General features: G+C 51.2%; 10 protein-coding genes across 10 annotated transcripts; 5 read left to right on the top strand and 5 right to left on the bottom strand.

Annotated features, from left to right (window-relative positions):
- Positions 1–534: 534 nt before the first annotated feature.
- On the bottom strand, positions 535–1,270 carry BDW47DRAFT_104442 (uncharacterized protein). The gene has a single exon (XM_024812325.1). It carries the CDS (start codon positions 1,223–1,225, stop codon positions 1,028–1,030), a length of 198 nt encoding a protein of 65 aa, XP_024672878.1. The 5' UTR covers positions 1,226–1,270; the 3' UTR covers positions 535–1,027.
- Positions 1,271–4,754: 3,484 nt separating this feature from the next.
- Positions 4,755–5,046, bottom strand: BDW47DRAFT_104437 (uncharacterized protein). The gene has a single exon (XM_024812324.1). It carries the CDS (start codon positions 5,007–5,009, stop codon positions 4,836–4,838), a length of 174 nt encoding a protein of 57 aa, XP_024672877.1. The 5' UTR covers positions 5,010–5,046; the 3' UTR covers positions 4,755–4,835.
- Positions 5,047–6,536: 1,490 nt separating this feature from the next.
- BDW47DRAFT_20732 (GFA family protein) lies at positions 6,537–7,436 on the top strand. The gene is made up of 3 exons (XM_024818444.1): positions 6,537–6,825; positions 6,906–7,114; positions 7,179–7,436. Exons 1-3 carry the CDS (start codon positions 6,705–6,707, stop codon positions 7,257–7,259), a joined length of 411 nt encoding a protein of 136 aa, XP_024672876.1. The 5' UTR covers positions 6,537–6,704; the 3' UTR covers positions 7,260–7,436.
- A 294-nt stretch (positions 7,437–7,730) lies between these two features.
- BDW47DRAFT_131194 (putative citrate synthase) lies at positions 7,731–12,607 on the top strand (the record flags this gene model as incomplete). Its single annotated transcript, XM_024817263.1, has 11 exons — positions 7,731–7,942; positions 7,987–8,184; positions 8,240–8,989; positions 9,037–9,119; positions 9,175–9,233; positions 9,423–9,656; positions 9,762–10,072; positions 10,307–10,724; positions 10,809–11,137; positions 11,665–11,760; positions 11,825–12,607. 11 exons carry the CDS (start codon positions 7,731–7,733, stop codon positions 12,483–12,485), a joined length of 3,351 nt encoding a protein of 1,116 aa, XP_024672875.1. The 3' UTR covers positions 12,486–12,607.
- Positions 12,608–13,212: 605 nt separating this feature from the next.
- Positions 13,213–14,984, top strand: BDW47DRAFT_131192 (Zn(II)2Cys6 transcription factor domain-containing protein; the record flags this gene model as incomplete). The annotated part of the gene is made up of 2 exons (XM_024817262.1): positions 13,213–13,675; positions 13,781–14,984. 2 exons carry the CDS (start codon positions 13,213–13,215, stop codon positions 14,899–14,901), a joined length of 1,584 nt encoding a protein of 527 aa, XP_024672874.1. The 3' UTR covers positions 14,902–14,984.
- Positions 14,985–16,648: 1,664 nt separating this feature from the next.
- BDW47DRAFT_125091 (YbhB/YbcL family Raf kinase inhibitor-like protein) lies at positions 16,649–17,281 on the bottom strand (the record flags this gene model as incomplete). The annotated part of the gene is made up of 1 exon (XM_024816337.1): positions 16,649–17,281. The coding sequence occupies one exon, from the start codon at positions 17,279–17,281 to the stop codon at positions 16,649–16,651; it is 633 nt and encodes a 210-aa protein (XP_024672873.1).
- Positions 17,282–18,381: 1,100 nt separating this feature from the next.
- On the top strand, positions 18,382–20,567 carry BDW47DRAFT_104432 (MFS transporter). Its single transcript, XM_024812323.1, has 3 exons — positions 18,382–18,620; positions 18,683–18,955; positions 19,024–20,567. The coding sequence occupies exons 1-3, from the start codon at positions 18,461–18,463 to the stop codon at positions 20,406–20,408; spliced, it is 1,818 nt and encodes a 605-aa protein (XP_024672872.1). The 5' UTR covers positions 18,382–18,460; the 3' UTR covers positions 20,409–20,567.
- Positions 20,568–22,691: 2,124 nt separating this feature from the next.
- BDW47DRAFT_104429 (putative MFS multidrug transporter) lies at positions 22,692–24,922 on the bottom strand. Its single transcript, XM_024812322.1, has 3 exons — positions 24,780–24,922; positions 24,542–24,712; positions 22,692–24,483 (listed from the first exon to the last, which is right to left on the bottom strand). Exons 1-3 carry the CDS (start codon positions 24,875–24,877, stop codon positions 22,974–22,976), a joined length of 1,779 nt encoding a protein of 592 aa, XP_024672871.1. The 5' UTR covers positions 24,878–24,922; the 3' UTR covers positions 22,692–22,973.
- A 319-nt stretch (positions 24,923–25,241) lies between these two features.
- Positions 25,242–26,271, top strand: BDW47DRAFT_104427 (SDR family oxidoreductase). Its single transcript, XM_024812321.1, has one exon. It carries the CDS (start codon positions 25,375–25,377, stop codon positions 26,173–26,175), a length of 801 nt encoding a protein of 266 aa, XP_024672870.1. The 5' UTR covers positions 25,242–25,374; the 3' UTR covers positions 26,176–26,271.
- BDW47DRAFT_20681 (glycoside hydrolase family 131 protein) lies at positions 26,069–27,331 on the bottom strand. Its single transcript, XM_024818443.1, has 4 exons — positions 27,149–27,331; positions 26,964–27,097; positions 26,731–26,895; positions 26,069–26,643 (listed from the first exon to the last, which is right to left on the bottom strand). Exons 1-4 carry the CDS (start codon positions 27,246–27,248, stop codon positions 26,302–26,304), a joined length of 741 nt encoding a protein of 246 aa, XP_024672869.1. The 5' UTR covers positions 27,249–27,331; the 3' UTR covers positions 26,069–26,301.
- Between the last annotated feature and the right edge of the window lie 644 nt (positions 27,332–27,975).

Raw genomic sequence — 27,975 nt, 5'->3', positions numbered from 1 at the left:
GTCATGATGTTGGTGATGGCCATGATGTTGTCGCAGGTGGGAGGAAGTCAACAACGGCTGTAAGCGTATTCGGAGATAGGCCATAATCTCCGGCGGTCATCCAATCCCCCGACAAAGACCTATCGTTATAGTAAAAGTATTTTGCCGGGGGGGCAGGTCCAACCATGATAATATCCCGAACAGATGTAGCAGAATGTCTTAATGATATACCTACTCAGTGCATGTCTGATCTTGCCGGTGTTACCGGTACCGGGAAGAAGGTATAATTGATTTGATTCCCGGCTCCGGGCTGGTTCCAGCATATTATATACTTGTACTGATTTTATAGTACTTCAAAATTTATTCGTTCGAAAGCTCACTAAAAATTATATTTCCACCGCTAAATGTAAATGTACAACACTCATGGGGATCATAGGGAAAGTAGGGAGCAGGAGTCTTGCGCTGGGACGTGATATAGATCTGAATGAGCGGAAACGCCCCTCGAGTGTCACCCGGTCTCGCTCCTAGTTCACATAAACGGACGTCACCTTGTCCTTTTTTTTTTTTTTTTTTTTTGCTAATAGTGAATTATGTTTGTAAGATATATCCGACATGATTGAAATGACAGGTAATATATGAGTAGAGAATAGTAACATACTCACACAAACCATAGGTTGTCCAAACAAGGTAATGAGCAGTAATGAGCATTAGAAGATCATAAGGAAAATTGACTGGGGTTGTTGAACCACTAACGGCTTAGAAAGCAACTATAATTGCACCAAGAACCATTGCACCGGCGAAGGAGGAATCAACTAGCTGCCTAGTCGCCGCTCCAGTAAACAGGGGAGTGTCCGGTGCGGTCGAGGTACCGTGGCTGGTCCCCGAGCCTGAATCCGTCCCAGATCCACCTGGGACAGAGCCGCTATTGTCCGATGGTCCTCCAGTGGAAGGGTTGGATGAGCCGGGCGAGTCTCCTGTAGGCTGGGGGGCGGGATGAAGAGTGGTGGCAACTGGTGGAACAGGGGGGTTTGAAGAACCAGTCGGCTCCTCAGGGGTATTGGAGGTCGAAGTCGTGGTTAAACTGCATGTCTCGCATGGTGCCGCGGTAGTGGAGGTCGTGGTTGAGGAGCATGCCGTGCAGGGGATAGTGATACTGGTAGTGGTGGCGGAGGTCGTGGTTGAAGAGCATGTCTTGCAAGGGGTGGTAGTAGTGGTAGTGGTGGCGGAGGTCGTGGTTGAGGAGCATGTCGTGCAGGGGATAGTGATACTGGTAGTGGTGGCGGAGGTCGTGGTTGAGGAGCATGTCTTGCAGGGGGTGGTAGTAGTGGTAGTGGTGGGGGAGGTCGTGGTTGAGGAGCATGTCTTGCAAGGGGTGGTAGTAGTGGTAGCGGTGGGGGACGACGTGGTTGAAGAGCATGTCTTGCAAGGAGTGGTGGTGGTTGTACAGCTGGTGGAGGTGGTGGTAGAGGATGTCGTGGTTGAAGAGCATGTCTTGCAAGGAGTAGTGGTAGTAGTAGCGGTGGTGGAAGTTGTGGTAGTGGTAGTGGTAGTGGTGGTAGTAGTAGTGGTGGTGGTGGTGGTCGCAGTATCTTTATACGCATCAATGCCCTTCTGGATTGCCTTGTTGATACCAGAAGATAATTCTCGTGCAATGTCAGAGAGAGCGTCCGGAACCTTCGAGGTGATGGTATCTGCAAGATTCTGCGCCGCAGCCAACTGCGACTTCAACTGCGCGAGGATAACCGCTCCAGACCCCGCAGTGACCACCAGCGGCTTTTTGGCAATGAGGTTCTGCACGGTGGCATCTACCTTGGCGGTCAAGTCCTGGATGGTGCTAACAAGACGCAGACTCTCGCTTCCAGTGAGGTCACCGGAAGCGGCAATGGTGGTGGCTCCGGCGCTGATAGTTGAAACCAGGGCATCGGAGGCCCCCTTGATAGCAGAGACGTCACCGCCGCTGTAGGCAGTGATGTCCGCATCGAGAGAATCAACTTTCGTGCTTATTTGTGCAACTACATCTTTAACCGTGGCGAGGTCACGATCAACCAACGAGGGAGACCGGGCGGCCTTGGTGGGCGTCGCAAGGGTGCTTGTAATGGTGCTCAAGGCGACCAACAGGGACGCCAGATGAAACCTCATAGCGTGCTAAAGAGACAAGAATGGCTGAGTATAATTCAAATACTATATCAATATAGAAATATATCAAGACTCGACGGCAATAAGAGAAATGGGGAAAAATGCCTAAGAACGAGCGTGGATGGCAACGAGTGCAAATGCTGAATAGTCACCGTGGCTGTCCAGTATCATCGTTGGATTGAGGCCCAAAGGCCTGTATTTAATCCACCACGCCAAGCGGATTTCTCATTTCATGGACTGCGTTATCACGGCCCCGGGCTCTACCCCATTCTTCCTCGGCCGAACTCCATCTCATACTGACCTCGTAATCCTCCTTGGGCCGGGCGTCCTTGGCAAAGACCAGAACAAAGCCAACGTGCGGACTGATAGATTGTCCCCGAATATTGACGAAGGGTAAAAAGGAGATCTGTATGTGTCTAGGTCGGCGTGGCTGCCATGTCTCAGTTTTCTAGCCTGTATATGGTGGATGGCTGGATGTATGATTGTTGTGGCTCGCACATCTGGAGTGTGGTGTCGAGATAGAAAGTTAACTTCGCAATAGTAACAGCTAGACCATCATTTTGGGATAAGTCATGAGGTACTAATGCAGGTTCCATGGCGCAAGGTGAGACATGCTTCCATTTTAGAGCAATTTTCATAGCTGTGGTGATCAGGTTCAGACAACCATTGGGTCGGCCTAACCGTCCACAAAGCAGAAGGGACGAAGGTCGATGCGAAATGTCTAGATATCAGAGCTAGCATTCTATGACCAACAAAACCAATAGAACATTGCAGGCCCGAGCGTGAGTGTTGTTGTATCAGCCGGCAGGTCAGAGTATTCGCGGGGAAGTGAGACATTCATCTTGATGTCTCCACTATGTCAGTAGTGGGTAAACTCCGAGGATTGGCTTTACCGCCGACAACAATGGCTCCAAATAACATTGCCATCGGAATTAGGCCCTAGCACAGGCAATTCGAGAAGGTAGGGTAAGAATAAGCGAAACCGCCAATGGTTAGGGGCACACTAGCTTCGCTGCTTGGCATCATTCTTGAACTGAATGTTACTTTTCAAAGCCACCCAGAACGCCTTTCCCCCCATCACATTACTAGCATCTGTCCCAGGAAGCCTAGGTATCGGATTACTTCTTGTCTACCAAGAACCATGTGATTGTCTAGCCTGAGTAAGTAGATGGATGTTATCTTAGTGTTTCTTCTGGTCAGCATATCGACGCTTCTTCGCTCTCAAACATAAATGGGATTCTTGGTAACGCTATTTTCAACAATCTCCAAGTTACGGGTGGTACTTATATTAGAGAATATAACATTTTCAATGTAAGAGTAAGGTAGTTAGACTTATAGCGCAGCATACCTATATTAATTCATACAAGAAAGCACTGTGGTAGTGCATGCCGGGTTTTCTGAATAGTGATATCACATACCGGATGCATATGCCCAGGTTACTCCACTGTTGTAGAATGTCAGACCCCTGAAATAACCCACGATGTCAACTTGACCAACGATAAGTGTCTAGAGAAACTGGTCGAGTCGCGATCCCCCAAAAAACCAAGGTTATCGACCAAAAGCAACACGCATCTCTAAGAGTCAAGTCTAGACCAAAAGTGATGCAAGAGACAGGGACTACCCCAGAGGCATATAATGTACTGTGATCAGCTAAAACAGGTGTTGTAAGTTTGCCACAGACCGAGGAAAAATACGCGGTGGAAACTCAGCTTCCTGCGAACAAACCAGTGTTGCAATGGTGCCAACGCCAGGTTTTCAGTTTCAGGGGGATGGCAGTCAAACAGATCTAGTATTCTCACTGCCACTGGCATCGTTAAGTTGACAGTAGGAATCCAAACTTACATAACCCACGAAACTTTCTTCTGAGTTCAGAGGTTTGACAGATGTGCCCATGATACTAACAACACGATTAAAGAGAACTTTATGAGAGCGAAGACCCCTTAATGACACTCGGCCCGGAAACTTGGAAATCTATAATAGGTTTGATTGAGAAACTCACCCAATTCGCTAAATATAGACACGGTGTCTTTTCTATGGATGGCGCGTGATGTGATCCAAAGTATTCGCGGAACGTTACCCCTGAATAGCAAGATCGTGGTATGTTGTTTTCGGTGCGTTTTTCGGCATCATTTTGCTCGCAGATTATCCTGGATATGCTTGTTCTCATTGCCATATATCGGGTGAGCAGACTAGCCACTAGACATAAATTCACCCGCAAATTGGATAATGCTACCGTGTCATCTGGTTCCTGACGAAACTTTCTTTGTTCCCACAGGTGAGGTTGTACTAGATGGTAGCTGTAAGCGCAGCATCACAGGATGGTCTTCTATGAGCCCTGTCACACGATCCAAGCAGTATCGGGTGCTGCTGCTTTGGGCTGTTTTACCGGGCCAAGTCATCCATGTACAAGATGTCTTATTGCTTGACTGCTTCAACAAACTCAAAGCTGGTTCACGGATTCCTGGATCCGACGGGCCTGACGGCTTTTCCCCGTTTGTCGCTACTTTTTTCTCTGTTGGGTAACTGCCAAAGTAACATTTAGTATGGACCCTACTAGTCCTTTTGGCTGCACATTTAGTCTCATCGAGAATGGTATTCCGTGACTGGGGCATGCCACAGGAGGAAAATATCACCTAGGGTTTGAATGCGCATCGTCGAAGCGCGAAGAGAAAGTGCGTTCGCTGATAATAAGAGCCACCACCTTTCCATGTGCGGGAATATCAAGCGTCGCCTGTACTATCTAGATGTATGTGATGAGACATGCTGACAAGACAGAAAAATCGCAAAGATCTGTGTTCATTTGTGATGATAATGGTGAGGATTGACAAAGTAAGGGTTATGGAGATGTTGCAAGTCTTGAAAGATCCTATCAAGGAGGAAGAGCATTGCCGCATGGGGTGTCAGGATGGAGCAGGATGCTTTGGAGCCTGAGGAAAGTGATGAAGATTGAATCACTTGATCTGATTGTTTTCTCTGGTGTTGGCATGTTCTTTTCTCATTCTAAGTCCTCCATGTATCCCAGCAAACCAACAGAACACACTGATATCAAATGACCATTCTCGGGAATGGAGTTGTTAAGAATTTGTTGGGATAATCATTCCAACTGATTATACGAGCTGGTGCTTCGACCGTCAACTGGCTGATGATGTTCCTCAAAGAGAAAGGACTACAGAGTGTCCACACAGGCCGGGGCCTTGTCAATAAGAACTTTTCACGCTCTCATGGCGATGGTGTTGGGGATGAGAATCGATGAGAACAAGATAGGATCAGACCAGATACCGGCAAGGATACCCTGATCACGAGCTATAGCGAGAGTGACCTGCACGGAAACCATTCTCCTGGGCTTCCCATCTTGCCGAATTGGTCAGAGCCGAGGAAAGACACACTGCCGCAAGCTGATAAGGACAAGTGCCCTATAGGTGTTAGCACTCTTGAAAGCGAAAGTGGAATCTGATGGAATTGTTTCTGTTCCTGGCACTTCCAAAGTGCTTATCATCGATCCCCTGAACAATGGATTTCACGCACTGACACCAGGATCCTCTGTCCTCTGTAGGGTTTATCGTGTCCAATTGCCAAGGCCCACGAAATCCACCGGTGTCCACATAGGGCGTGGCATTTGAAATGGGCGGTACACTACGTCTCACTAAACGATCCCTTCTCAGCTCGGACCACTGTTATAGTAAAGAATAAGGTGATAGAAGATCTGCAGATCGGCCGTATTTGAGGGTTTCTGCCTATCACTGCGCGAGTATCCCATGCTTCACCAAGCCTACAAGCCCCATCACTGCCACCCATACCCGGTGAATCCAGGCCATGACAAATCATTGGGGTATTTGGAAATTCATCTGCAGGACAAGGTTTCCGACCGCTCAACGTGACAAATTAGCTTTTCGTTTGGCTGGGCGCAGGACAGTGGAGAGTGTCAATCCCAGCAACCAGAAGAAATGCCCCTCGGGGTCGTTTCCTTAATTGTTATGGTGAATTCAATCAGATCCCAATAGTTGAACCAAACAACAATAACCCAAAGAAGGCGAGTAGGAAAAGGGTAGGAAAAAATATTTCAATAACTGACTCGACATTCTAGCGGGGGAAGAAATGTTTCGAGAGCCACTGACACCTTCACCAGCTTGCGTATTCCGACCTGAGCCGAGTGTGTGCGCCTCAATACTGACTGCTGTGGGAAGACGAAAGAGCTCATCGCAAATGGTCGCATGTGGGCCCCGATGGATGCTGTCGTGACGCAACGGCGCATCGGAGGGGGTGCCCCTCATTCCTTCCTGCCCCGCTGCGCGACACCATGACAAATTCTCCAATTAATCTCCAATACGGTGGATTCATCCGGGCGTTTTTACCAGCCATATGGTCGACCGAAGACAGAATGCTTGACACGGTTCGACTAACATTGCAGTAACATGGATGGAGGGGCTCGGAGGCCACCTGGAGGGTATAAATGGGCGGCCCACGGCGATTGTTCTTCCAAAGGTCCTCAATTCGTGAGCACCTTGGTCGCATTCCTTTTGCCATTCCTACCAATCACACCACTTCATTGTCCTTAAGTTGATGCTAGTCTCCATCTCACTGGATTAAACATGCCTTTGTCCGGACACTGTCTCTGTAAAGCTGTCACCTATACGGTTGACGTCGATCAGCCGGCGCTGACAGCGTACGATCATTGCGATGACTGTCAACGCCAGAGTGGCTCTACTTACTGTATGTTTCATTCGGTCGTTTGATCGCTGCGTATTGGACAAAATTGGATCGCCGACTGACACAACATGCTGCCCATATAGCTCTCGTCGCCGTGGTCCCAAAAGATAAGCTGAGCATCAAGGGCCCTATAAAGAGCTGGGCTGGTGTGGGATCCTCAGGAAAGAAGGTGCACCGCGTCTTCTGCTCCGAATGCGGTTCGCCTATCGCCCACGATCCGGAGGCTGCCCCGGAGATCATCGCCATCAAAGCGGGTACTTTGGATTGGGAGATCAAGAAGCAGCTGAAGCCCGTATGTCCCCATACCACTGTCATAGTGGACCGTTTAATTCTGATTAATGATTTTCGGTCACTAGGATACCGAAATCTGGACTGTCAGCAAACTCCCCTTCTGCCAGGAGCACCTCGCAAAGCCTTTCAACCATATGCCTGAATAAATGATCGATGGATGTATGGGAGAATTATCATGATTGACCGCTATGACACGACCAGAAACTGGATTCAATGTCTCTAATGATATTTATAATAAATTGGGTTGACCTTGTATACAATCTACGAATAGCTCTTCGTGTATCGTGGCCTAGGTAATATTTTTGGCGTCTAACGCGATCCAGCATGTACGACCAGTATGGGATATCATTTATTGTGTTAGGAAATTTTCAAAGACAGTTCCTGGAAACTGTTTCACGGCGAAACAGAAGTATATATGCCCAATCGTCGTAAGTTTCATCTTTTACAGCCCCTTGGTTACTCGGGTTCAGTACATTGAGAGCAGTTCTGTGCAATGTCACCGTCCGGGTGATTAATTGGCCAGAAGAGATATAAGGTCGCTGACCTATATTCTACACCAACACTATTATCATATATATCTGGTTTTTGAAGCGATTCGAATGAATTTGCTAGTAACAATGTCGTCCGGCACCCTTCATATCGTGGACTCGCGTACCAGCGCAAAATACCAGATTCCAATCAAAAGAAATGCCGTCTCGGCGTTAGATCTCAAGAGGATTCGAGGGCCCAAAGATGGAGCTGACAGGGCCGACCATGTCGCTGGTGGGCTCCGTGTCCACGATCCAGGACTGCAGAATACGACCGTTGTTGAGACAGCGATCAGTTTCTCGTATGGCGTATTCCACGGTTTCCGGGGCTAGCTAACTGCCGCAGAGACCACGATCGGGGAAAGCTGCTCTTTCGAGGATACAGCCTGGAACAGTTGTGGCACAGCGACTTTGAGGACATGCTCCATCTCCTCGTGTGGGGGACGTATCCCACTCGGACAGCCCGCGAAGGCCTTCGTCGTGAACTGGCGCAACAAATGCGATCTGTGCCGTCTACGGTGCAAAGGACCGTAGAAAGCTTTCCGTACAGTGAATTGATTTGAGTTTGAGTCTGTACCTCCATTTACTAAGAGAGACAGGAAAACTGCCCCTCCCTTGGCTCTAATACTGGCAGGCCTCGCTGCCTGTCTCGCCGCCATGCCAGAAACGATTCCCGCATCCACCGACGCAAACCTATACCAGGGAAATCCAGAGAACGTGGACCGTGCCATCATTCGGACGGTTGCACAATACACCGTGGTCTTTGGCCTAGTCAGCAGTCATCGCAAGGGAGTTCCATTCGAGCCACCGTCTGCGGACAGAAGCTACTGTGAGAACCTGTTCGCCATGGCCGGCATGGTCGATCCATCCACGTGCCGTCCAAGCCCTACCCATGTCTCCTGCTTCCGACGCTTTGCGATGCTCAACGCCGATCACGGCATGGCACTCACAGTTTTCTCTGCCCTGGTCACGGCGTCATCCCTGACAGATCCCCTATCGTGCTTAATGACGGCCGTAGCATCCGCCTACGGTCCCCTCCATTTCGGGGCCACTGAGGCCGCCCAGCGCGCTCTCCGTGAGATCAAGTCCCCAGACCAGGTCCCAACGTTTATCGAAGAGGTGAAGCAGGGCAAAAGAAAGCTCTTCGGGTACGGGCATCGGTCCTACAAGGGTCTTGATCCGCGAGTGCGGCCTATTCATTCCATCCTGCAGGACCTAGATCCGTCTTCAAACCCGCTGCTGGAAATCGCCGAGCGAATCGAGCGGGTAGCCTCTCAGGATGAGTACTTCCTGACCCGGGGATTGTATCCTAATGCGGATTTATACGGGAACTTTGTGTTTACTGGGATGTGGGTTGTTCTTCCCGTCGTCATGCTCTCCTACTAATGGTGGACAGGGGCTTTGAGCCTGAAATCATACCGGCTGCTATGCTGGCACAGCGTATTATGGGCATCATGGCCCATTGGCGGGAGTATATGCGTGAGTTTCTGTCAAAGCCTCGGCGAGATATCGGCGCTTTCTGACGGAGTGGCAGTGACACGCGGCAAGTTGTTTCGACCGTTGCATCTTTACACGGGGGATACCGGGGAGAAGGTCCTTCCCCGGTTGTAGATGGCTTGAGCATGGGACATGAGGGACCGGACGGTGCCACATGGTGTATCGCATAGGATGGAAGTGCTAAGTTAGGCTTGTAGCAGTGGCAAGCCCTTCATAAGCGTGCATTCTGGATAGGAGTGGCCGTCCATCCCCGTCTTGTTTCTGTATAGCCTCAACATCGTATAGACATCCACCATGCCCCCATCCCCAACAACAGAAACTACTCCCCTTCTTCCCCCATCCAAACCACCCTATTCCACCTTCACGATTGCCCAAAAGCGCCTCATTATTCTCACAGCCGCTCTGGCATCCACCTTCTCGCCCTTCTCCGCCAACATCTACTATCCCGCCCTCAACTCTATCGCCGCTGATCTCCATGTCTCCATTTCGCAGGTCAACCTGACCATCACGACGTACATGGTATATCAATAGTTTGACAGATTCTCCATGCCCAATAGCATTTTACAGATTCCCCAAACAACCGACTACTTTTGGAAATATTCCCTGACTTATGGAAACCACCAGATATGTCAAGCCCTAGCCCCAACCCTAACCGGCTCCCTCGCCGACCAAACAGGCCGTCGGCCAGCATACCTCCTCTGCTTCCTCATCTACATTGCCGGCAATATCGCCCTGGCCCTCCAACACAGCTACATCGCGCTGCTCATTCTCCGCGCGGTCCAAAGCTGCGGTAGCAGCGGAACCGTCGCCCTAGCATCCGCCGTCGCCGCGGATATAATCACCTCTGCAGAACGCGGCACATACATGGGCATCGCCTCGCTAGGCAACATTCTGGCGCCATCGCTGGGTCCGATCCTTGGCGGCCTCCTCAGTCAGTATCTAGGGTGGCAGTCGATCTTCTGGTTCCTCGCCATCGCAGCCACGGCGTTCCTCATCCCGTTTACGTTGTTCTTCCCTGAGACGTGCAGGGCTATAGTCGGTGATGGAAGTATCATCCCTGACAGGTGGTGGAACCGGTCTGTGCTGGTTGCATGGCAGGCTTCTCGACATAGAGAGGGAGGAGAAGAAGAGGCGATATCGGGCGGAGTGTCTACTCCTACAACGACAAGGAGACGGCTCTCCCTCCCCAACCCCCTCACGACTCTACGTCTCCTGACTCATCTCCCGACGGGTCCTCTGCTCCTCGCCAACGGTCTCGTTTTTGCCAGCTACTACGCCGTCACAGCCGGTCTGCCTGCCCAGCTGAAAGACCTCTACGCGCTCGACGACATGTCTATTGGTCTGAGCTTCATTCCTGCTGGTGTGGGTTCTCTCGCCAGCGCGACGGTCAACGGGTTTATCGTCGATTGGAAGTATCGCCGTGCAAAGGCGAGAGCTGATATAATCTCTTCTAGCACCACTGCAAAGACTACCAAAAACCATCACCGCAGCAGCACCAGCAATAACCCAAAGACGAAGAGCCTCTCGAATCTCCAAGGAGAATTCGACATCGAGAAAGTCCGATTATCAATCGGCACTCCTATGACTGTATCTTCCTCTTCTTTTTATATCCATACTCAATATGACTCTGATATCAAGAGAAACATGAATAATTAACTATAATAAAACCAGATCCTCGCAGCAACCGCAATCCTCACCTACGCATTCCTCCTCCCCCTCCACCCTCCATTCCCCATCATCCTCTTCCTCCTTTTTATCATCTCCTTCTTCATAACAGCCGCCTACAACATCATGAACATCCTCCTCGTAGACCTCTACTACTACACCCCAGCCACCGCCATGGCAGCGAACAATCTCGTACGTTGCTTTCTCGGCGCCGCCGCCACGGCCCTCGTGCACCCGCTTGTCGTCCGCTGGGGGCATCGCGTCACGTATGCTGCTGTCGCGGGTCTGATATTTGCTGTCGTCCTTCCGCTTTTGGGGGCAGTCTATCTATGGGGGTTGAAGTGGAGGAGGGGCTGGGGTGGGTTGTAAACTATCATCGTTGAACTTTTACTGCGTTACTACTCTTACTTACTTTATGAAGTGTGTCGGGGTCTCCGTGTGCCTTTGGATTCTCCTTTTCTATATCCCGAGGTAGTATACTGACAAAAGCATCTTTTTATACTTTCTTTTCTATGAAAATCGCCCTATGGGATCATTCGTTTCCATCTCGTTACAGTCGGATTGACCGATCGTTACACACATCAGCAGCCTTCCTTTGGAGAGATGTAGTATTTCTTTCTTTCTTCCCCCTGACAGGGTTACCGAATGGCTGGACAAAAACTATAAAGATATGCTATAAGGACTGGGCTGTGGTCTGTCTTTGACTTCGCCGAAGTTCACCCGTTGACTTGGATATCAACACAGAGAAAAAAAGACTAAACATAGGGGGAAATGAAGAAGTACTTTCCATCATGCTGGCAATAATCATAGTCAACGCTCTCCTGTGCACCCTGCTGCCATTCAACCTCGTCGCAGCAAACAGCACCCCTCCCCTTCTGCCTCTCCCCCCGGAAGCCACCACCCTACAGCTTCGATACCCCTCCACGCAATGGGTGACCCCGGGTGATACGCTTTTGATGTCAAGTATGTATCGATCATCGCAATTTATCATCCATGCTCTCCTGGTTGTACCGCTGACCCAGCCCAGAAACCCACCCATTGCCTATAATTAGCACGCACGGCCTGGACCCCGAGTCCAAATACCTGTTGCTCTTCGTAGACCTTGACGTCATCTATGGCTCTCTCTCCACCGTCGTACTGCACTGGTACCAGCCCGGAATGGAAGCATCCCCGATCGCGGAGCCCGGCCCGGATCGATATCTTGCTCCGGGGACTGTGCTCCAATTACCACCGCAAGGTGGTGTGCTCGTCAACAGGACATCGGGTGCTGAATATATTGCGCCTCAGCCGCCACAAGGCCAAAACCATCACCGATACGTGTATCTGCTCTTCCGACAGCCCACGGCGTACGTCTTCCCCAAGTGCTTTGCGCATATCTTTCCGCCTACCCTCGAGGCAAGAGTCGGGTTCGATGTGCGCCAATTTGTCGAAGTGGCGGGTCTGGACGCACCCGTGGCGGCGAGCTATTTCTTCGTCGAGAGGGACGAGCCCGTGTCCGGGACGCCCACGGCGACGGTGACAGCGACGGCAACGGGAACCCGGTCCCCCCCTCTGACGAGTCCAACGACAACGTGGCTGAGACCCGCCCCATGTGAGACTGCTACCTCCACCCGTTCATTGGAGAGGATGAAAGAGGAACGATTGGGGCCTCTGGTTGGGTGTCATGTTGCACGGACGATGTGATGGGGTTCTAGGTCCCTGCAGGGACAAGGAACTAGAACTCATCCCCGTAGGGAAGCAGCCTGCAGCATTGGTCGAGAGTCGGTTCTTTTCTTTTTATTTAATCTCGTGTTCGGTTGATGTTTTCCTGTCTTTGTCCTCGGATTGGATAGGCGTAGATGTAGATCACATAACGGCCAACGTAAACACATACCAGAATCGCCTCTGTTGCTAATTTCGTTCATTCATCTCCGTGGACTCTGCTGCCGCCATCCGTATCCAGCGAAGGAAAAACCCCACCAGCTAGTACCTAGCTCCCCGTTACTTTCGCGCGTCGTACAGCTCCCAACTATGGCCGGTATGAGGGGCTCGATGCATCCAGGCTGCGACAGTTACCGGTTCATCACGACCAGATCTAGACATAACGCCTTTTGCTGCGAACTGGCCAGCAACTGCCTGTGAAACGAAAAAAACCCCCATGTAACCCGACGACCGGACAACCATGTATAACCTCGGCTGCCGCCCTCCCCAAAAAAGCATGCTCGTGTTGATTGTGGTTGAGGGTGCATCAAGGTCGTAGTGGAATAGAATTTTGTCACAATCCCTCATGGGATACTTTCCCCTGTGGTATATGGGCTATTGGGGGTTCCTTGTAGAATGCTCAAATACAAATCTATCGCCGTTGTGGAGACAGCACGCACCGCTCCGCCAGGACCCTCTCCACTGATATCACCTAGTGACGGAGCTCACAATGAACCGAGACAGAGTCGCCAAGCTGTCCCCCGACCTCCAGACGAAAAGTGTTAAAAGGCGCTCGACTTGTAATGCTTGCCAGCAGGCTAAAATCCGCTGTAGCCATGATAAGCCCTCGTGCCGCAGGTGCCAGAAGAACAATTTCGAGTGTGTTTACAGCATGTCTCGCCGACTAGGAAGACCAGCGAAGAAAAGAGACGGCTTGCAGAATCTCATGGACCAGCACCCTGGTGAATGTGGCAGACATCAGCCCGTCAAGAGAATCAGGTACCCCAAGAAAAAGAAAGTGAAGGAGGAGCAGTCTCAAGAGAAGCTGAGCGAGGATTCTTTCTTGGACGATGGTGCTAGCATTACTTTTGATAAGATTCCCTTCGACGATGGGGTTTTTGGGACCTTATCCGGGGATGATGCTGGCTTGCAACAGTCCTTGATAGATGGTGATAGAGAGCCCTCTTTTGTAGGTTCGTCGGTTTCCTTCTTTTTCTTTCCCTTCTTTTTCTTCTTCGTTCCTTTTTGTCTATTCCAAAGCCCCTCGCTAAGATCACGCGTTGGCAAACGCTATTCAGTTCCCGAGCCTATTGATTTCTCTTCCGATACGTGGTTGCAAGACTTTGCACCCCATCCGATACCCGACTCGACTCAAGAACCCAGCCTCCTTGACACCTTTGGCGTCAGTAGTCCGAAGCTGGATATCACATTTGCCACATTCTCGGCCGGACTGAAAGACCTAGCCACTCCAGTCCGAAACTGCCAGGATACCCCCTCCGACGCCCAAGGTCAGCCGTCAGGGGGCTATTACGCACCGCAGGCGGGATTTACGAGTCCGAGCGAAGCCCCACCACCGGGTGCCAATGGCCCTCTATCCGTATATCCCGAGAACATGGAAAGAGATCTGTTCGAGTGGTCACAGTCCTTATCTTCTTCCATGGAGAACCTCTCTTCGCGACAGGCCACGGCGACGGATTACACGGGCGTTTTGGGCCACAGCAAGATACCCGCGCGACAGGGGGAGTATACTAGTTTCACGTCCGAGGAGATGAATGGTGCCGGCCCGTTCGACGCCATTCCACGGCAGAATCAGTGCCAATGTCACGAGCAGACTATCGGAGAACTCATGCGCGTCAACATGTGTGCCTCTCGCACCGGGCCATCTATAACGATCGATTCGGTCCTGAACTGCCAGCGACGCCTACAACAATTGTCCGACACTATTCTCCAATGCGCCGTTTGCTCCAAGACCAGGGTCAACTTTCTCATGGTGGTGGTAGTTAGTATCGACAGCCTCATAACGACCCTGGAGGCGATTATCTCGGTCGAGAGCGGTCGGTTGGACGGACTGTTCCCGGAATATTCAGAGCAGCTCTTGACCAGCTACCGGCAAGACATATCTACCAGTACGGATACTCGACGGTTCAAAGCCGGGGCCTTTCACTTCAAAGCTCACATTGACTCCTGTCCGTTGGTAGTTGGGGGCTTCTGCGTGCCGTCCGATGAAAAATTCTTCTTTGTCAAACAGGTTCTTCATACTAGACTGTCTGGGCTTCTTGCTATCGTGCGGAGAATTCGCTCCTGTACCCAGGAACTTTTGGCTATTTCTGCGTCGCGGGGGAGATTGATTATGATGATGGAGACGGACAGGCGACTGCAGCTCATTATGATGAAGATGAAAATGCTGACTAGGCGGTAGTGGGTTCATGTGTAGAGACTTTGTCAACCTTTGGTTGGGATTTGCCATATTGTTTTGCGTGAATGAGTTCATGTGATGATATTTTCAGTTCATGAAAGAGCGTTGACTGCCGATTATGTATCTTTATGACCGGGGATCTTGAACAAAACCAATCGCAACTAAAATAGCTTGTAGCTACTCCGGGATGTCGCACGCCATTTGTTTCATTGAAACTCATTTACTTTTTTCCCCCCGTTTTCTTTTCTTTTCCTTTCTTTCATCTTGCTTTTCTTGGTCTGTTTTTCCTCTTGCTTTGTGTTTTCGGCTCCCCCTCTGGGCTCCGGGAAGAGAGGCGAATCTGTAGACCTCAACTCCCCTTGGTGTATAGGTATTGAGTTTCATTCCATCGCGGGGTCGCATCCAGGCACTGACGTTCCCGGTGTTGATGGCTGTGCGACCCTAAAGCGGGTCTGCAGACATACGTGTTCCACGATGGCAGGACCTGATAGGGAGATAAGAGCGAAAAAAGGATGCCCTGAATATAAGAAAATGTGAGGCTGTTTTGAAGTTTGCCTTTTTGGTCGCATCACAGGTCATTGTACGCTGATTGGAGGCAGTCGTCGCAACACCCGTGGGCTTTCATCCATGTGACTCGGGCTAGCGATGAGGACGTCCTGGTTGGAAAGGCACTTGGTCATTTTCCGGAATGGTGGTGGTGGTCGTTGGGCAATTACGGTCAGAAGTGCACTTGGAGGTGTGGTCTGGTCTTGAGATGGCTGCAACTACCATGCATCAGGAGGTTTTTCAACAAGAGGCAAACACTCCCTTGCCCAGTAGACTACTCGATCATATCTTGCTGAATTTTTTTCCCGCGACGATGGAGGGAGAGGGTGGTTGCCGTTGCTCCATGGACACGTTACAGACTATGACCGAGATTCGCAGCGTTCATAGGGTGGTGGAGATGGGGACTATCCTCGATCTGGTCCAAAGGGTCTATAATCAGGGTGGTGTGATGCTCAAGTGCAAGAACTGTCGAAAGAGCCCCCAAACTGTATTTCCCACTCTTCCGGCGCTGGCCGAGCAGTGTCTCTCTCTGTTTGAAGCGGTCTGTCTCGCGTACGGTGTCACTCGCAAAAACGCGCTATTCGACCCGAACGTTCTGACCTTTGACCAGCCATTGCCGCAATTTATCTGTCTGCGAAGCAAGGTGCAGCTGGGTCAGATGGAGCTAGACGAGGGCGAGGCTGTCATGTTGATCCGCACGTTACTGAGCCGTAATTCTGTGAAAATTCTGGAAATTCTGCAAGCTCTGCAGGATATTCTCCGATCACTCTTGAAAGATTCCGGGCAGTCTCAACGGGCGGGAGCGGCAGGTCTTCGAGCGTGTGAGGCTTCCGTCGAGTCTACCATCCACCGGTTCGCCATCTTCATGGAGCAGATCGACGTTGAGACGAGTAAGTCCATTGGACTTCCAGGCGTTGGGAGGGGCTAACAGAGCAAGTAACTTGAGCACATACCGAGTTTTTGGTCGCCTAGTATACTCCGGTCTAGATATGGGTTATAAGAGGGACGGTGGCTTCAAATTGAATAGAGATCCGTTGTCATCACGCAAGGGTGTAAAGAATACAATAGAAGAAAGTGAAGACTAAAGTGTTACATATTTTGGAGGATACCTCCAAGCAAATTTTGTTACCTTTGATCGAGGCCGGTATCCCGCACTGTAATCGCAGTAGCCGGAGTGTGAGAACACGAATTCGATCGTCGCGATCTATGGCCACGGACGAGCGAAGGTACCGGTCCACTGACCCCAGCCAATTACCTTTCCCATGATAGAATCCCGGATCTGCTTCTGTTTGACTTGGTCGGCGTGGTTGAACTCGAGCGCCTCGCACAGGGCAATAATGGTGAAGACGTATCGATGAGTGCCATGGCCGAGAGGAGGTGCCGGGCCAATGTATGGCTTTTTCATGATGTTCGGAACGTATCGCCATCCCGAAATGGTCATTCTGTCCTTGGTGTCTCCGTCCGGCTGAACATCACTGTGGAGAGCCATATTTGTGGAAGGCGGAATGCCGTAGAAGAGACCGTGGTTGATGACCATGGAGGGGATTGGAGGGTCGGGATCTTCGCAGAGGAGGATGTACTCCTTGACAGGGACATCGACTGGAGGAGAAGACCAGCACAGTTTTGGGAATCTGCCTATTCCATCTTCCGCAAGGCATGTATGCAGGGCCAACATGGCAGACCCGTTTATCCCGCACTCGGGCGCCTCCAGAATCATGTTCGGCTGCGGGAGATAAAGGAACGCGAGGCTTTTGTCGATCAGTCTGTTGTCATGGCCACGAATGCGGTACAGCAGTCTTCCCAGGAAGTACTGAAGATAGATAAAAAGGAAGAACATGATGATGGACCCCAACTGGGGCAAGATGATGAGGATGATGATCGGGGAGACAGTTCACCAAAGCACAATTGTCACAGTGTGCATCCAGCTGTGTATTTGGTTTAGAAAGACGCGTATGTCAAGAAATGAAGCCAGGCAGAATAAAGGAGGAGAAAGAAGTGAAAGAGAGGGGGGGAAGGAAAATCACAACAACAATAAATGGACCAGTGAGGCCTGAACCGGCCCGAAACCGGCCATCTTGTTGTTGTATACCAAGACTTCGCCCTCTCACCACTGCAGTTGTCCGGTAAATCAAATTGCTTTAGAGTTCCCCTCTTCTATTGGAAAAGGGTCGTTTTATTTCAGAGTAACTAGTTCACGGCATATGACAGCTGCCAGTGGGATTCAGGAGAATGATATAGTAGTATGGTAGATACGGGCATCAAATGTAGCAATTGATGCTGTGATTAAACCGTTGTTTTAAATATGGAATAAGATGTGTTTTCTATATTATTCATAAATCTATGTAAAACTTTTCAGACCTCTAAGTATCAAATACCATAAACTAAGATCTTAGTAAAGAGTCTTCGACCAGAGTACAATGGTGACTATATAATTTATGCTAAACCTGAGCGCGGATTAGATATATAATGCAGATGATTAGAGAGGCCCATCCTATCAAAAACATAACAGTAGACCAAAGTGAATTTCAGCAACAAAACAAAAGTAGCAGGTCTACACTTGTAGTACTCGTTAACGTCGTCGAAAGCATGCCTGATCAATCGGAAGTCCAAGATATACTTGATTTTGTACGCTGTGGATGACCGTACATTTCTCGGGCGTCAATGATGCCAAGCATCCAACTGCCCGCGTCAGCCTGTCAGGTGATCTAGAACAGCTGACGAATCCCCATTAATGAACAGCACAGCTCACCTAAGCGGCATAGAGCTGTTGGCCAATGACGTCGGCCCCGGCATAACTTCTCCAACCGATGACAAAGATGATTGGACCGCCTGAGGCCTCCACTGCCCTGGCCCCACTCGAGGTACATCCGTGCGATGCCGATTGTGCCTTATTGCCTTGGTTCCCCCCATCCCATAGTTAATGGTACGCTGTCGGTTTTTTGATCTTCCTCCTCTCCCTCTCTTCTTCTTCTTCTCCTTTCCTTCTTTTCTCCTTCACCCTCTCTAGCCCCTCCCCATGGCCTATACACCTCCCTCGCTGTCCTCGCAACCCGAGGACGCCCGTCAGCGGCCTCCTCGTTACCCCGGTGAAGATACCACGCCGACGAGCCGGCGCGAGATTCTCGGATGGTACGCTTATGGGATCGCGGCCGAAGTGTTCGCGGTCTGCGGCGTTGGTAGGTCCACGCGACATGCTGTACTAGATTGGAATTTGATTTTGACATTCATGGTCCACTAGGATCGTTCCTCCCCATCACCCTGGAACAATTGGCCCGGGAGAGCGGCACTTTGCAGTCGAGCCTTCTGCCCTGTGTCGGCCCGGGCTCGCCCTCGGACGGAAAGGGAAGCGCCCCGGCCATGCTGCGACGGGATGGCACGAGTGATGAGCAGTGTGTGGTCGGATTCCTGGGCCTGCGGATCAATACGGCCAGTTTCGCCATGTACACGTTCTCCCTCGCGGTCCTGGTCCAGGCCCTCACTTTGATCTCGTTCAGCGCACTCGCGGACTACGGTATGCTCTACCACCGCCTGGAATGCCGGTCGGCCGTCAATATTGACGATATTTTCCTCCCTCCACAGAAAGTAACCGGAAAATGCTCCTGGTCACCTTCGGGGTGGTCGGGTCCATCACGAGTATGCTGTTTGTCTTCATGGCGCCCCCGGTGTTTGCGCTCGCCGCTGTTCTAGTTGTTGTGGGTGTGACTTGCTTGGGGTCGTCTTTCGTGGTGCTCAACTCGTACCTCCCTGTACTAGTCGCGCATGATTCGTCCGTCCAGAGCGTGTCGAAGGAGCAGGACTCGGAGGAACTACATGACCTCGACCCCGATGGGGGCGATCGGGATTCCTTCGATGATGGCGCTGCCGAGTCCGCCCCACTTCCAGCAGCCGGATTAGGGCTGGGCTCCCCACCCCCTGGGCGAATGACGCCGGAGATGCAGCTATCGACCAAGATCTCGTCCAAAGGCGTGGGACTAGGCTATTGCGCCGCTGTGTTGGTCCAAATACTAGGCATTCTATTGCTTGTGACACTGTCCAAGACGTCCATCTCGAAATATTCGGGCACCCTTCCGATGCGACTCGTTCTGCTCCTGGTGGGAATTTGGTGGTTTTCGTTCACGATGGTGAGCCGTCGCTGGTTGCGCACGCGGCCGGGCCCGCCCCTGGACACGTCGCGTGGCGGAAGCCGGTGGCGCGTCTGGTTGCGACTGATGGGCTTCGCCTGGCGGTCACTGTGGAAGACCGTCAAGGTAGCCGTGAAGCTGCGCGAGGTGTTAATGTTTCTGGTGGCATGGTTCATGCTCTCAGACGCTTTGGCAACCGTTTCCGGCACGGCGATCCTGTTCGCGCGGACGGAGCTAAAATTGAGCACGACCCTGGTGGGGCTTTTGTCCATCACCGCCACGCTATCCGGCATGGCGGGAGCGTTCCTGTGGCCCGTGGTGTCCCGCCGTTTTGGCCTCAAATCCAACCAGACTATCATGCTCTGCATCGCGTTGTTCGAGGTCATTCCGCTGTACGGAATGCTGGCTTATATCCCGCTTTTCAAGCGGTGGGGTGTGATTGGGCTGCAGCAGCCGTGGGAAATCTACCCCCTCGCGATCGTGCATGGGATTGTAGGCGGCGGGCTGTCGTCGTACTGCCGGTCGTACTTCGGCTTGTTGATCCCACCGGGCAGCGAGGCGGCGTTTTATGCCCTGTACGCCGCCACGGACAAGGGGAGTTCCTTTATTGGACCCGCGATCGTGGGGATGCTCGTCGACGCGACGGGCCAGGTGCGATCGGGGTTTTTCGTCATCGCGATTCTGATCGTCATGCCCATTCCATTGATTTGGATGGGCAACGCCGACAAAGGTCGGCGCGAGGCTCTCGAGATGGCCGAGCGATTGACAGGATCGCAGGCCGGCAAGGCGCCCGAAAGTGGAGACGCCACCGAGGAAGCGGAAGGTTTGCTGGCGCGCTCTTAGCGCCATTCGTATAGATTCATATGTATATATCAACGGTACTTTCCTTGTGTACTGGTCATCGGTGGTGAATGTCCGACCGCGACCTACGAGACCCATGAGATAGAAACGTATAGAATGACCACATCATTCCTGGATTCTTCAGCTCTAGACTCCGTGGGGGATAGACTCGGATGTATTCCCTCTTTCCCAATTGGACTCCTCATCACGCCCTCTGGCGTGTCTTTCCAAAGGGGCCGTTTTCGTAGTCTAAATGACTCGTTGGCATCGAACGGTCGTCGGGTGATCCATTATGGCAAATCGAATCCACGTCGACCATGGGATCCGCAACTGCATCATTGAACCTGACCGAACTCGACTGCATGGGATAAGAAATCTCAATCGATCGATCGCAGGAAAATGCGGGCCAGTTGTGATTTCCTCCGTCAAATAATATCCTTTCTCAAGGACTGCCAATAGCTTGGTCCGTCGTCTGCAGATCATACGTCAAATCATATAAGCGATTCCGCTATTGCAGCCGGATGTCCATGAGGCCGCTCCACCGAGCATTGGTGATGGAGTTGATCAATCGATACCACAGCTATCAGCACTTCCAGGAAAGGAGGAAAAGGCCGTTTAGTCCGTGGTCAAAGCCTTATAGATTGATATTGTTAGTTTCCAACTACACATTTCCTCCATGATGATCGGACCCCCAATGACTTACGGGTTCTCTTGCTGGGCCGAAGTGGAGGAACAAGGATAAGTGGAAAGGTATTATAATAAACGAGTGTTCAATTATTAGAGCTGCAAGATTGGAATAGAAACGCTAGTATATTCGAAGGCTTTTGGTCAATAAATCAGGAGATAACTTTTCGTAATCCGCTTGCCTGTACATAGGCTATGAAAGGGTGAGCACCAAATATCAGGGTGTGTAGAGACCCGTCCACGACCTCTAATTCAACATTCGTGATGATGTGCTTTCTAGCCTATTTATTGTCAACCAATTTAATATTGATTTTAAAGAAAATACCTTTGATTATGTAGCCTGAGTGTCTGGAAAGGCATCATCGCTGCATACAATGTGATATCACGTGATGATTAGGGCTGGCAGCATCTCCCTCACTGTCGGGTTGATATTCCACTTGATGTCTCCAATATCCACCATAGTAGACTACATGTTGAATCCTCCCTGACAGGTGGTGGTAGCCACTGGGACTAGCAGTGACATCAAATTAGGTGGCCATGACAGAGTTTGGACTGCAGAATCATTCACTGGTCTCTTGTGTCATCTCCAAGATCACAGACCCTTTACCATGTTGGATTAGGATCAACAAGATCACTGGGATCAAATCACTGGGATCAAATGACAGAATCGATCAAATTATCCTTCTGTCATTCACTGCAATTAAGTTCCTATTTGGGTCGTCCACCCTTTAGATCACGCCCCCCTTCCTAGGTTTAAATACCTCCTCCTCCCCTCTCTCCTCTTCTTCTTCTTCTCTTCTTTCCTCCCCATAGCCTTCTAGTTATCCCATTTCAAACCCCTTTGCAAACATTCCCCCGTTTACAATACTCTTCTCATCGGCTTGAGTGTTCCCCATGATGAAGACTCCTCTTCCAGGACATGGAGAGGTAGTCGTCGATAACCGACAGCGATTCACGGTCCGTTCTGGGCCACGCTGTCAAATCTTCGATATTTCTGAGGCGGTTGCAAAATCCTGGGGGACAATCCGACGATGACTGAGATGGTTTGGCCTCCATATCGACTTTCGTTTGGACCCTCTAGGTACGTTCCATGACACTTCACATAAACGCATATACCCGTGACTATATCGCTGTTTTCTGTGTTCTTTTCTCAGTTCATTGACCGTGTCTTCCCCAATGGTGATTCAAATTCTCCCGAGACTTTCAGAGAGGAGGGGCTGGCTGCAGGGCCGGATACTGCATTGCCTCCAGTCTTCTTTCGTACGCTGAGCGACCGTGGTTGGTGTGGGGTTGTGTAGTGTCCGACAAGATGCAGGAGCGCTACGGCCCACTTCTTGTCAGGCCCTGAAGTTGGCTAACGGTCAATGTTTAGTCTCATTTTTCCTGATGATGAGCAGCATATCTGGTCTATCAGACTGAGCTGACTCTGAGGGGGAAGATACCCTAGGTGGGGTGTTGGTATGGGTGTCTTCCTTTGTGCACGCCTCGATGATGATATCTTCAATCCTCTGTTTCTGAGAGGCATCTTCCCTTTCATTCTAGTTGTTTCCTCGTTGTTTCTTGTCTCTCCTCTACCTTACTCGTGTTGATCTTCATTTTTATCTTTGCTATTCTTGTCTTTCAATCTTGTTATTCTATCCTTATTTGACAGTACTTTAAAGAGTTGGAACTTTTATGTACATAAGACAACCAAGTCGTACCATCGGGCACTTGTCATGGTATAGCATAGCATAGCATAGCATAGCATCAGGTGCAGTTAGTAATCATCCATATGTTAAGACTCTTCCTCCAATTTATCTTCAATTTGACATTCCCTCTCTGTCTTCGTTGCTCATTCCGACCTCTAGTCGTCTCTTCTGTTCATCTCCATACTTCTGTCTTCCCTCACACAACATCCTGCATGGTATGTGGGCCATGAGCAACCTCATTGCTCACTCGGTTAGCTCCCTCATCCGTAGTAGATGCATTGCTAAACCTGTTCGTCGCACCAGGTCCCAAACTTTGATTCGCACCATCAATAGCGCCCTCCTTCTCTCGCAAATCCTCTTTATCGCTGTCCGGGTCTGCAAAGGTGGCTTCACGCATGAACGGGCTTCGCGCCCGGATGGCCGGCCCCTTGATCACCAGCACGATAGGCACCACCGACAGTGCCGCGCCGATAAATCCCAGCAGTGACCCAGCCCAGCCATACCCGAGATTTTCGAACAGCTGATAGGATGCCAGCGGCAGGAAGGCGCCGAACGTGTTACGGCCCAGCGAGGCGGCCGACAACGCCGATGCGGCGTACTTCTCGTACGAGTCCGTTAAGTAGTTGACGACCGCCATATAGATGGAATAGATTCCTAGACCCGTGGCAGCGATCCCCATAGTCGGCACAATCCAGGGAACATGTGGGAAACTCGACCAGCCATACCAGAACAGTCCTCCCGTGAACAGCAGACTCCCTGGGATAGAGGTGTACAGTCGGGCTTCGGGGATCGGATGGCCGGGTTTTTCAGGATTGCGACTCGCTGTTCGGAGGTAGATCCAGTCTTGCAGTGGGTTGATCAACGTGCCGATCAGGGCACCCACCGAGATCGCGAGCTGGATCATCCCCGTCTGCAGCGTGTTCATCCCGTAATTGTGGCTGAAGGTCTGCACCACGCTCGAAAAGAACAGGAAGAGAATACCCCAGGCGAAGCTGATCCACAGCGTGAAGAAAGCGACCACGGGCTCTGTCAGGAGCATGCGTGTGGGCCGCTCAAATGATACTTGGAGGAGCTTCAATACGCTCTGGTGGTTGATTTCAGCGCGCGCGTATACCGGCCGTCCTGTTTCCTGGCGGATCTTCTTGGCCCGTTTCGACAGGATGACGTCCTCTCGCGTCTCCTTTAGCAGAAGCCAGAACACCGGGATTAGCGCTGCGTTGTAGATGATCTGGATGTAGAAGATCCAGCGCCATGGGCTTTCCTTGTGGATTGCCTGGATGGCGGACCCGACGAACGGACCCAACGCGATGCCGATGACACTGGTCAGTCCGAACAACGACATGGGAATACTACGCGCCCTCTCCCCACGCCAGACATCGCTAATACTGCCTCCGACGATGTTGATCGCCACGGACGACGCACCACCGCCGAAGAACCGCGTCACGACTAGCGTCGCAAAGTTCTGCGCGAACGCGGACGGGAAAAGAGACACCACGAGGATAAAGTACGCCACGAAGTACCCCGGCATGCGACCCGACGACTCGGTCAACGGCACGAAGATCAGCGGCCAGAACGCGGCGCCCATGTTCCATGATGCCGTGGCCCACGCCAGATTGGGAAATGGCACATTTTGGACGTGGAAGCGCTGCGCCATGTATTCATTTCCCGCGCCATACGAACCGGCCGGGATACCGGTGAGAATGGAGCTGCAAGTGGTACGAGCTTTAGCCTTTCGTCATCAAAGAACCCACCCATCGCACATACATTATACATATCGTGATCGTCAGCGTCCACTTGTACCCGCTGCCCCAGTTGAACGGGTTATCGGGGTCGTCTGGTCCGCGCCAGGTATGTACTTCTAGATCCTGACGATCGCGCAGCTCATTGTAGCTGACTTGGCCGACGTGGGCATCGCGGTGGAAGAAGGCTTTGACACTTTATGGCGTTAGTTCCTATGATCGGCGGGGTAGTGATCGGCAGAGTGATCGGCGCTACAACATACCGTCCTAGGAATGAATCATTGAATTCGTTGGTGTGCACTCTGGTCAGGCCATGCGAGCCGCTGGGCTGAAGCTCGCTGCTCACTACCCTCGTGGCCATTTCAATTGAATTTCGATTCGAAGTATAGGGGTATGTCGGGTGATACAACAGCTGCACCGGCTGGATTCTATCTACTCTACATTTCAGGAAACCACAGTATGGTGCCTGGGTCTGCAGTGCTGCACCCAAGGGTCATGTCGTCATCGATCTCGACTGTGCCCAGAATTCCCTATGGGTCGCGGCCAACAAGACATGATGCGGGACCTGACAAGGAACCCCGCCAAACAGGGAGAGATTCATCACCACCAACAAGAATCATGCGTAGATGATATCATAGGCTGACTCACCATGAGATCATCACGGCCGGTGTCACCGGAAGCTGTCCTATATGAATGCACGACTCGTCCTTTTTTTGTCACTCAGTAACTCAATAACCTCACCAACTTCTCCTCTCATCGAAGACCTACTCTTACCAACCTTTCTCAATTACAACTCCAGAGCACCATCCGCTCTCGAATTTCCCTCTCCTCAATCATCCAACCAACCAATCCACCAACATGCCTCAAGGAATCCCCCCTCAGAACAACCTCCTCGACCTCTTCAGCCTAAAAGGCAAGACAGTCGTCATCACAGGCGCCTCCGGCCCCCGCGGCATGGGCATCGAAGCCGCCCGGGGCTGCGCCGAAGTCGGCGCCAACGTCGCCCTCACCTACGCCTCGCGCCCGCAAGGCGGCGAGAAGAACGCAGCAGACATCAGCAAAGATTTCGGCGTCAAGGCCAAGGCCTACAAGTGCGACGTGGGCAACTTCGACAGCGTGCAGAAACTCGTCGATGACGTCATCAAGGAGTTCGGCCAGATCGACGCCTTCATCGCCAACGCCGGCAAGACCGCCAACTCGGGCATCCTCGACGGTTCCGTCGAGGACTGGATGGAGGTCATTCAGACCGATCTGACGGGCACTTTCCACTGCGCCAAGGCGGTCGGCCCGCACTTTAAGAAGCGCGGGACTGGGTCGCTGGTCATCACGGCTTCGATGTCCGGGCATATTGTGAACTTCCCGCAGGAGCAGACGAGCTACAATGTTGCTAAGGCCGGGTGTATCCATATGGCGCGCTCGTTGGCGAACGAGTGGCGTGACTTTGCTCGTGTCAACTCTATCTCGCCGGGTTATATTGATACGGGGCTGAGTGACTTTGTGGATCAGAAGACCCAGGATCTGTGGAACAGTATGATCCCTATGGGTCGCAGTGGTGATGCGAAGGAGCTGAAGGGTGCGTATGTGTACCTGGTTAGCGATGCCAGTACCTATACGACGGGCGCCGATATCTGCATTGACGGCGGGTACTGCGTGCGGTAATTGTTTATAATACATCACGACTATAATTTATGACGGAATAAACAAATTTAACATAGTTCAAACACATATAATTGAAACTGCATAGCACGTGGTGATTGTAAAATGAGGAGGGAGAGAGAAGAGAATCTACACCTCCTTGGTTATCTCCCCACTCTCAACATAAACCCCGGACCAAAACCAATCCTCAACCCCGCCCCCTGCAGCCCCATTATCCAACCTCAATTCCCCAACGTGCCAATCCTGGGAATTGGTCTCCGTAGCCGCGGAGACGGCATCGTCGCCCACGCGCGCCAACGGCTTCGCCCCCTCTGACGCCCACAGCGCGACCGTCTGCCCAGAGAAGTCGATCTCGTATGCGAAGTTGTACCACACCCCGGCCTTGAGATCCGTATCCCAGTGGGACTTGCCGCCGGCCATCCAGCGGAGGGTGGGCTCGCTGCCGCCGAATTGGAGTTCGGTGAAGTGGCTCTATTCCATTGATTAGTAGCATGTTCTCTACTGATTGGTATTGGTGTGCTATGTTTGATACTGGTAGGTATGGATGGAGATGGGTACCTCGAAAAACGCAATTTGATGCTCAATCTTTGCATTTGGTGGATTCTTCTCGCGCGTCTGCAGCGAGAAGTGGTAGAAGAGCGTGCCGGATCCCAGGTCGGATGTGGTCTGGGGGATGAGCTCGGTTCGCATCATTGTTTGGCCATTCCAGGAGGCGGTTTCGTCCTAGATTGACATGTTAGTGCTGTTTTGATTTCCACGGAGATGCGGAATGGGGAGGAGAATGGAAGTACAATTGTCATGCGAATACCCTTCCCATCCTTGGACGCTGGATTTTTGAGATCCGGGGATACCTCGAGGTAGTGGTTTGTTTTCTCGCTGCCGTGGATGTACCATTGATAGGCGCCGACTTGATTGGACCAGGACCCTTTTTATAATTAGCCTCACTATATGCAAACGGAGGAAGAGGAGTAGGTACATTCGTCGAGTTGGTCCACGGTGGACGTTTCGTTGAAAATTCCGTTCCAGATGACGGTGCCTGCTTGGACGGCGGGGATGAGGAAGAAGATGGGTTTCATATTGCTTTTCTGTACTTGAAGTGTCTGTTATTGGCCTTTCTTTCTTCTTTCTGTTTGTATTTTGTTGGCTGCCTTCGGCGGAGTGGATTGGCGCCATGGTTTTATATGCCGTAGTTATATATGCCGTGGACCAAGATATCAAAGTATACCCGGATAAATATACGGCGTTTCGAATTCAGTATACCATTCCGGAATCGTCACGGAAGTAGTTTCATGTTGAATTAAATCGGAAGAATTCCTTCTGTTTCACATTTATCCATATATCGGGCCGAGTGCCGTAATATATCCAGGATCATCGACATGGGTCTGAGTCTGAATAGATGTACAGTTGAGACTAGTATCGGATGGAAACACGTTCTTTCCGAAGCCTTTGAATTTCCTGCAGAAGATTATCCACTATCGCTATCCTTGAATTAGTGGTCTGGTTTGATGATGAATATAGATAATGATGCGAGGGTCTCACCTTGGGAGCTTCATCTATGAGCGTCTGCCCAGCTACAGGATTGCAGCCTGGCGCTGACAACGAGGAGTCTGCTGAGAAGAGTGACTTGGCAACATTGTAGATGATTTCATGAAGAATAATCAGCGTTGGTGTCAGTAATGGTGTTGATCTTGAAGGTCCAGATCAGCCGAAGCCGTGCTGGACCTCGGTATTTCCCGATTCGGGTTCCCCGCACGACAATCTACACAGTATGTCCTACTACTTCTATAACCTCATTTCTATACT

Source organism: Aspergillus candidus (genome assembly GCF_002847045.1).
Source record: "Aspergillus candidus strain CBS 102.13 unplaced genomic scaffold BDW47scaffold_17, whole genome shotgun sequence".
Lineage (NCBI taxonomy): Eukaryota > Fungi > Ascomycota > Eurotiomycetes > Eurotiales > Aspergillaceae > Aspergillus > Aspergillus candidus.
Note: the sequence above shows the minus strand (reverse complement) of the source record. Positions and strands in the feature narration are given on the sequence as shown.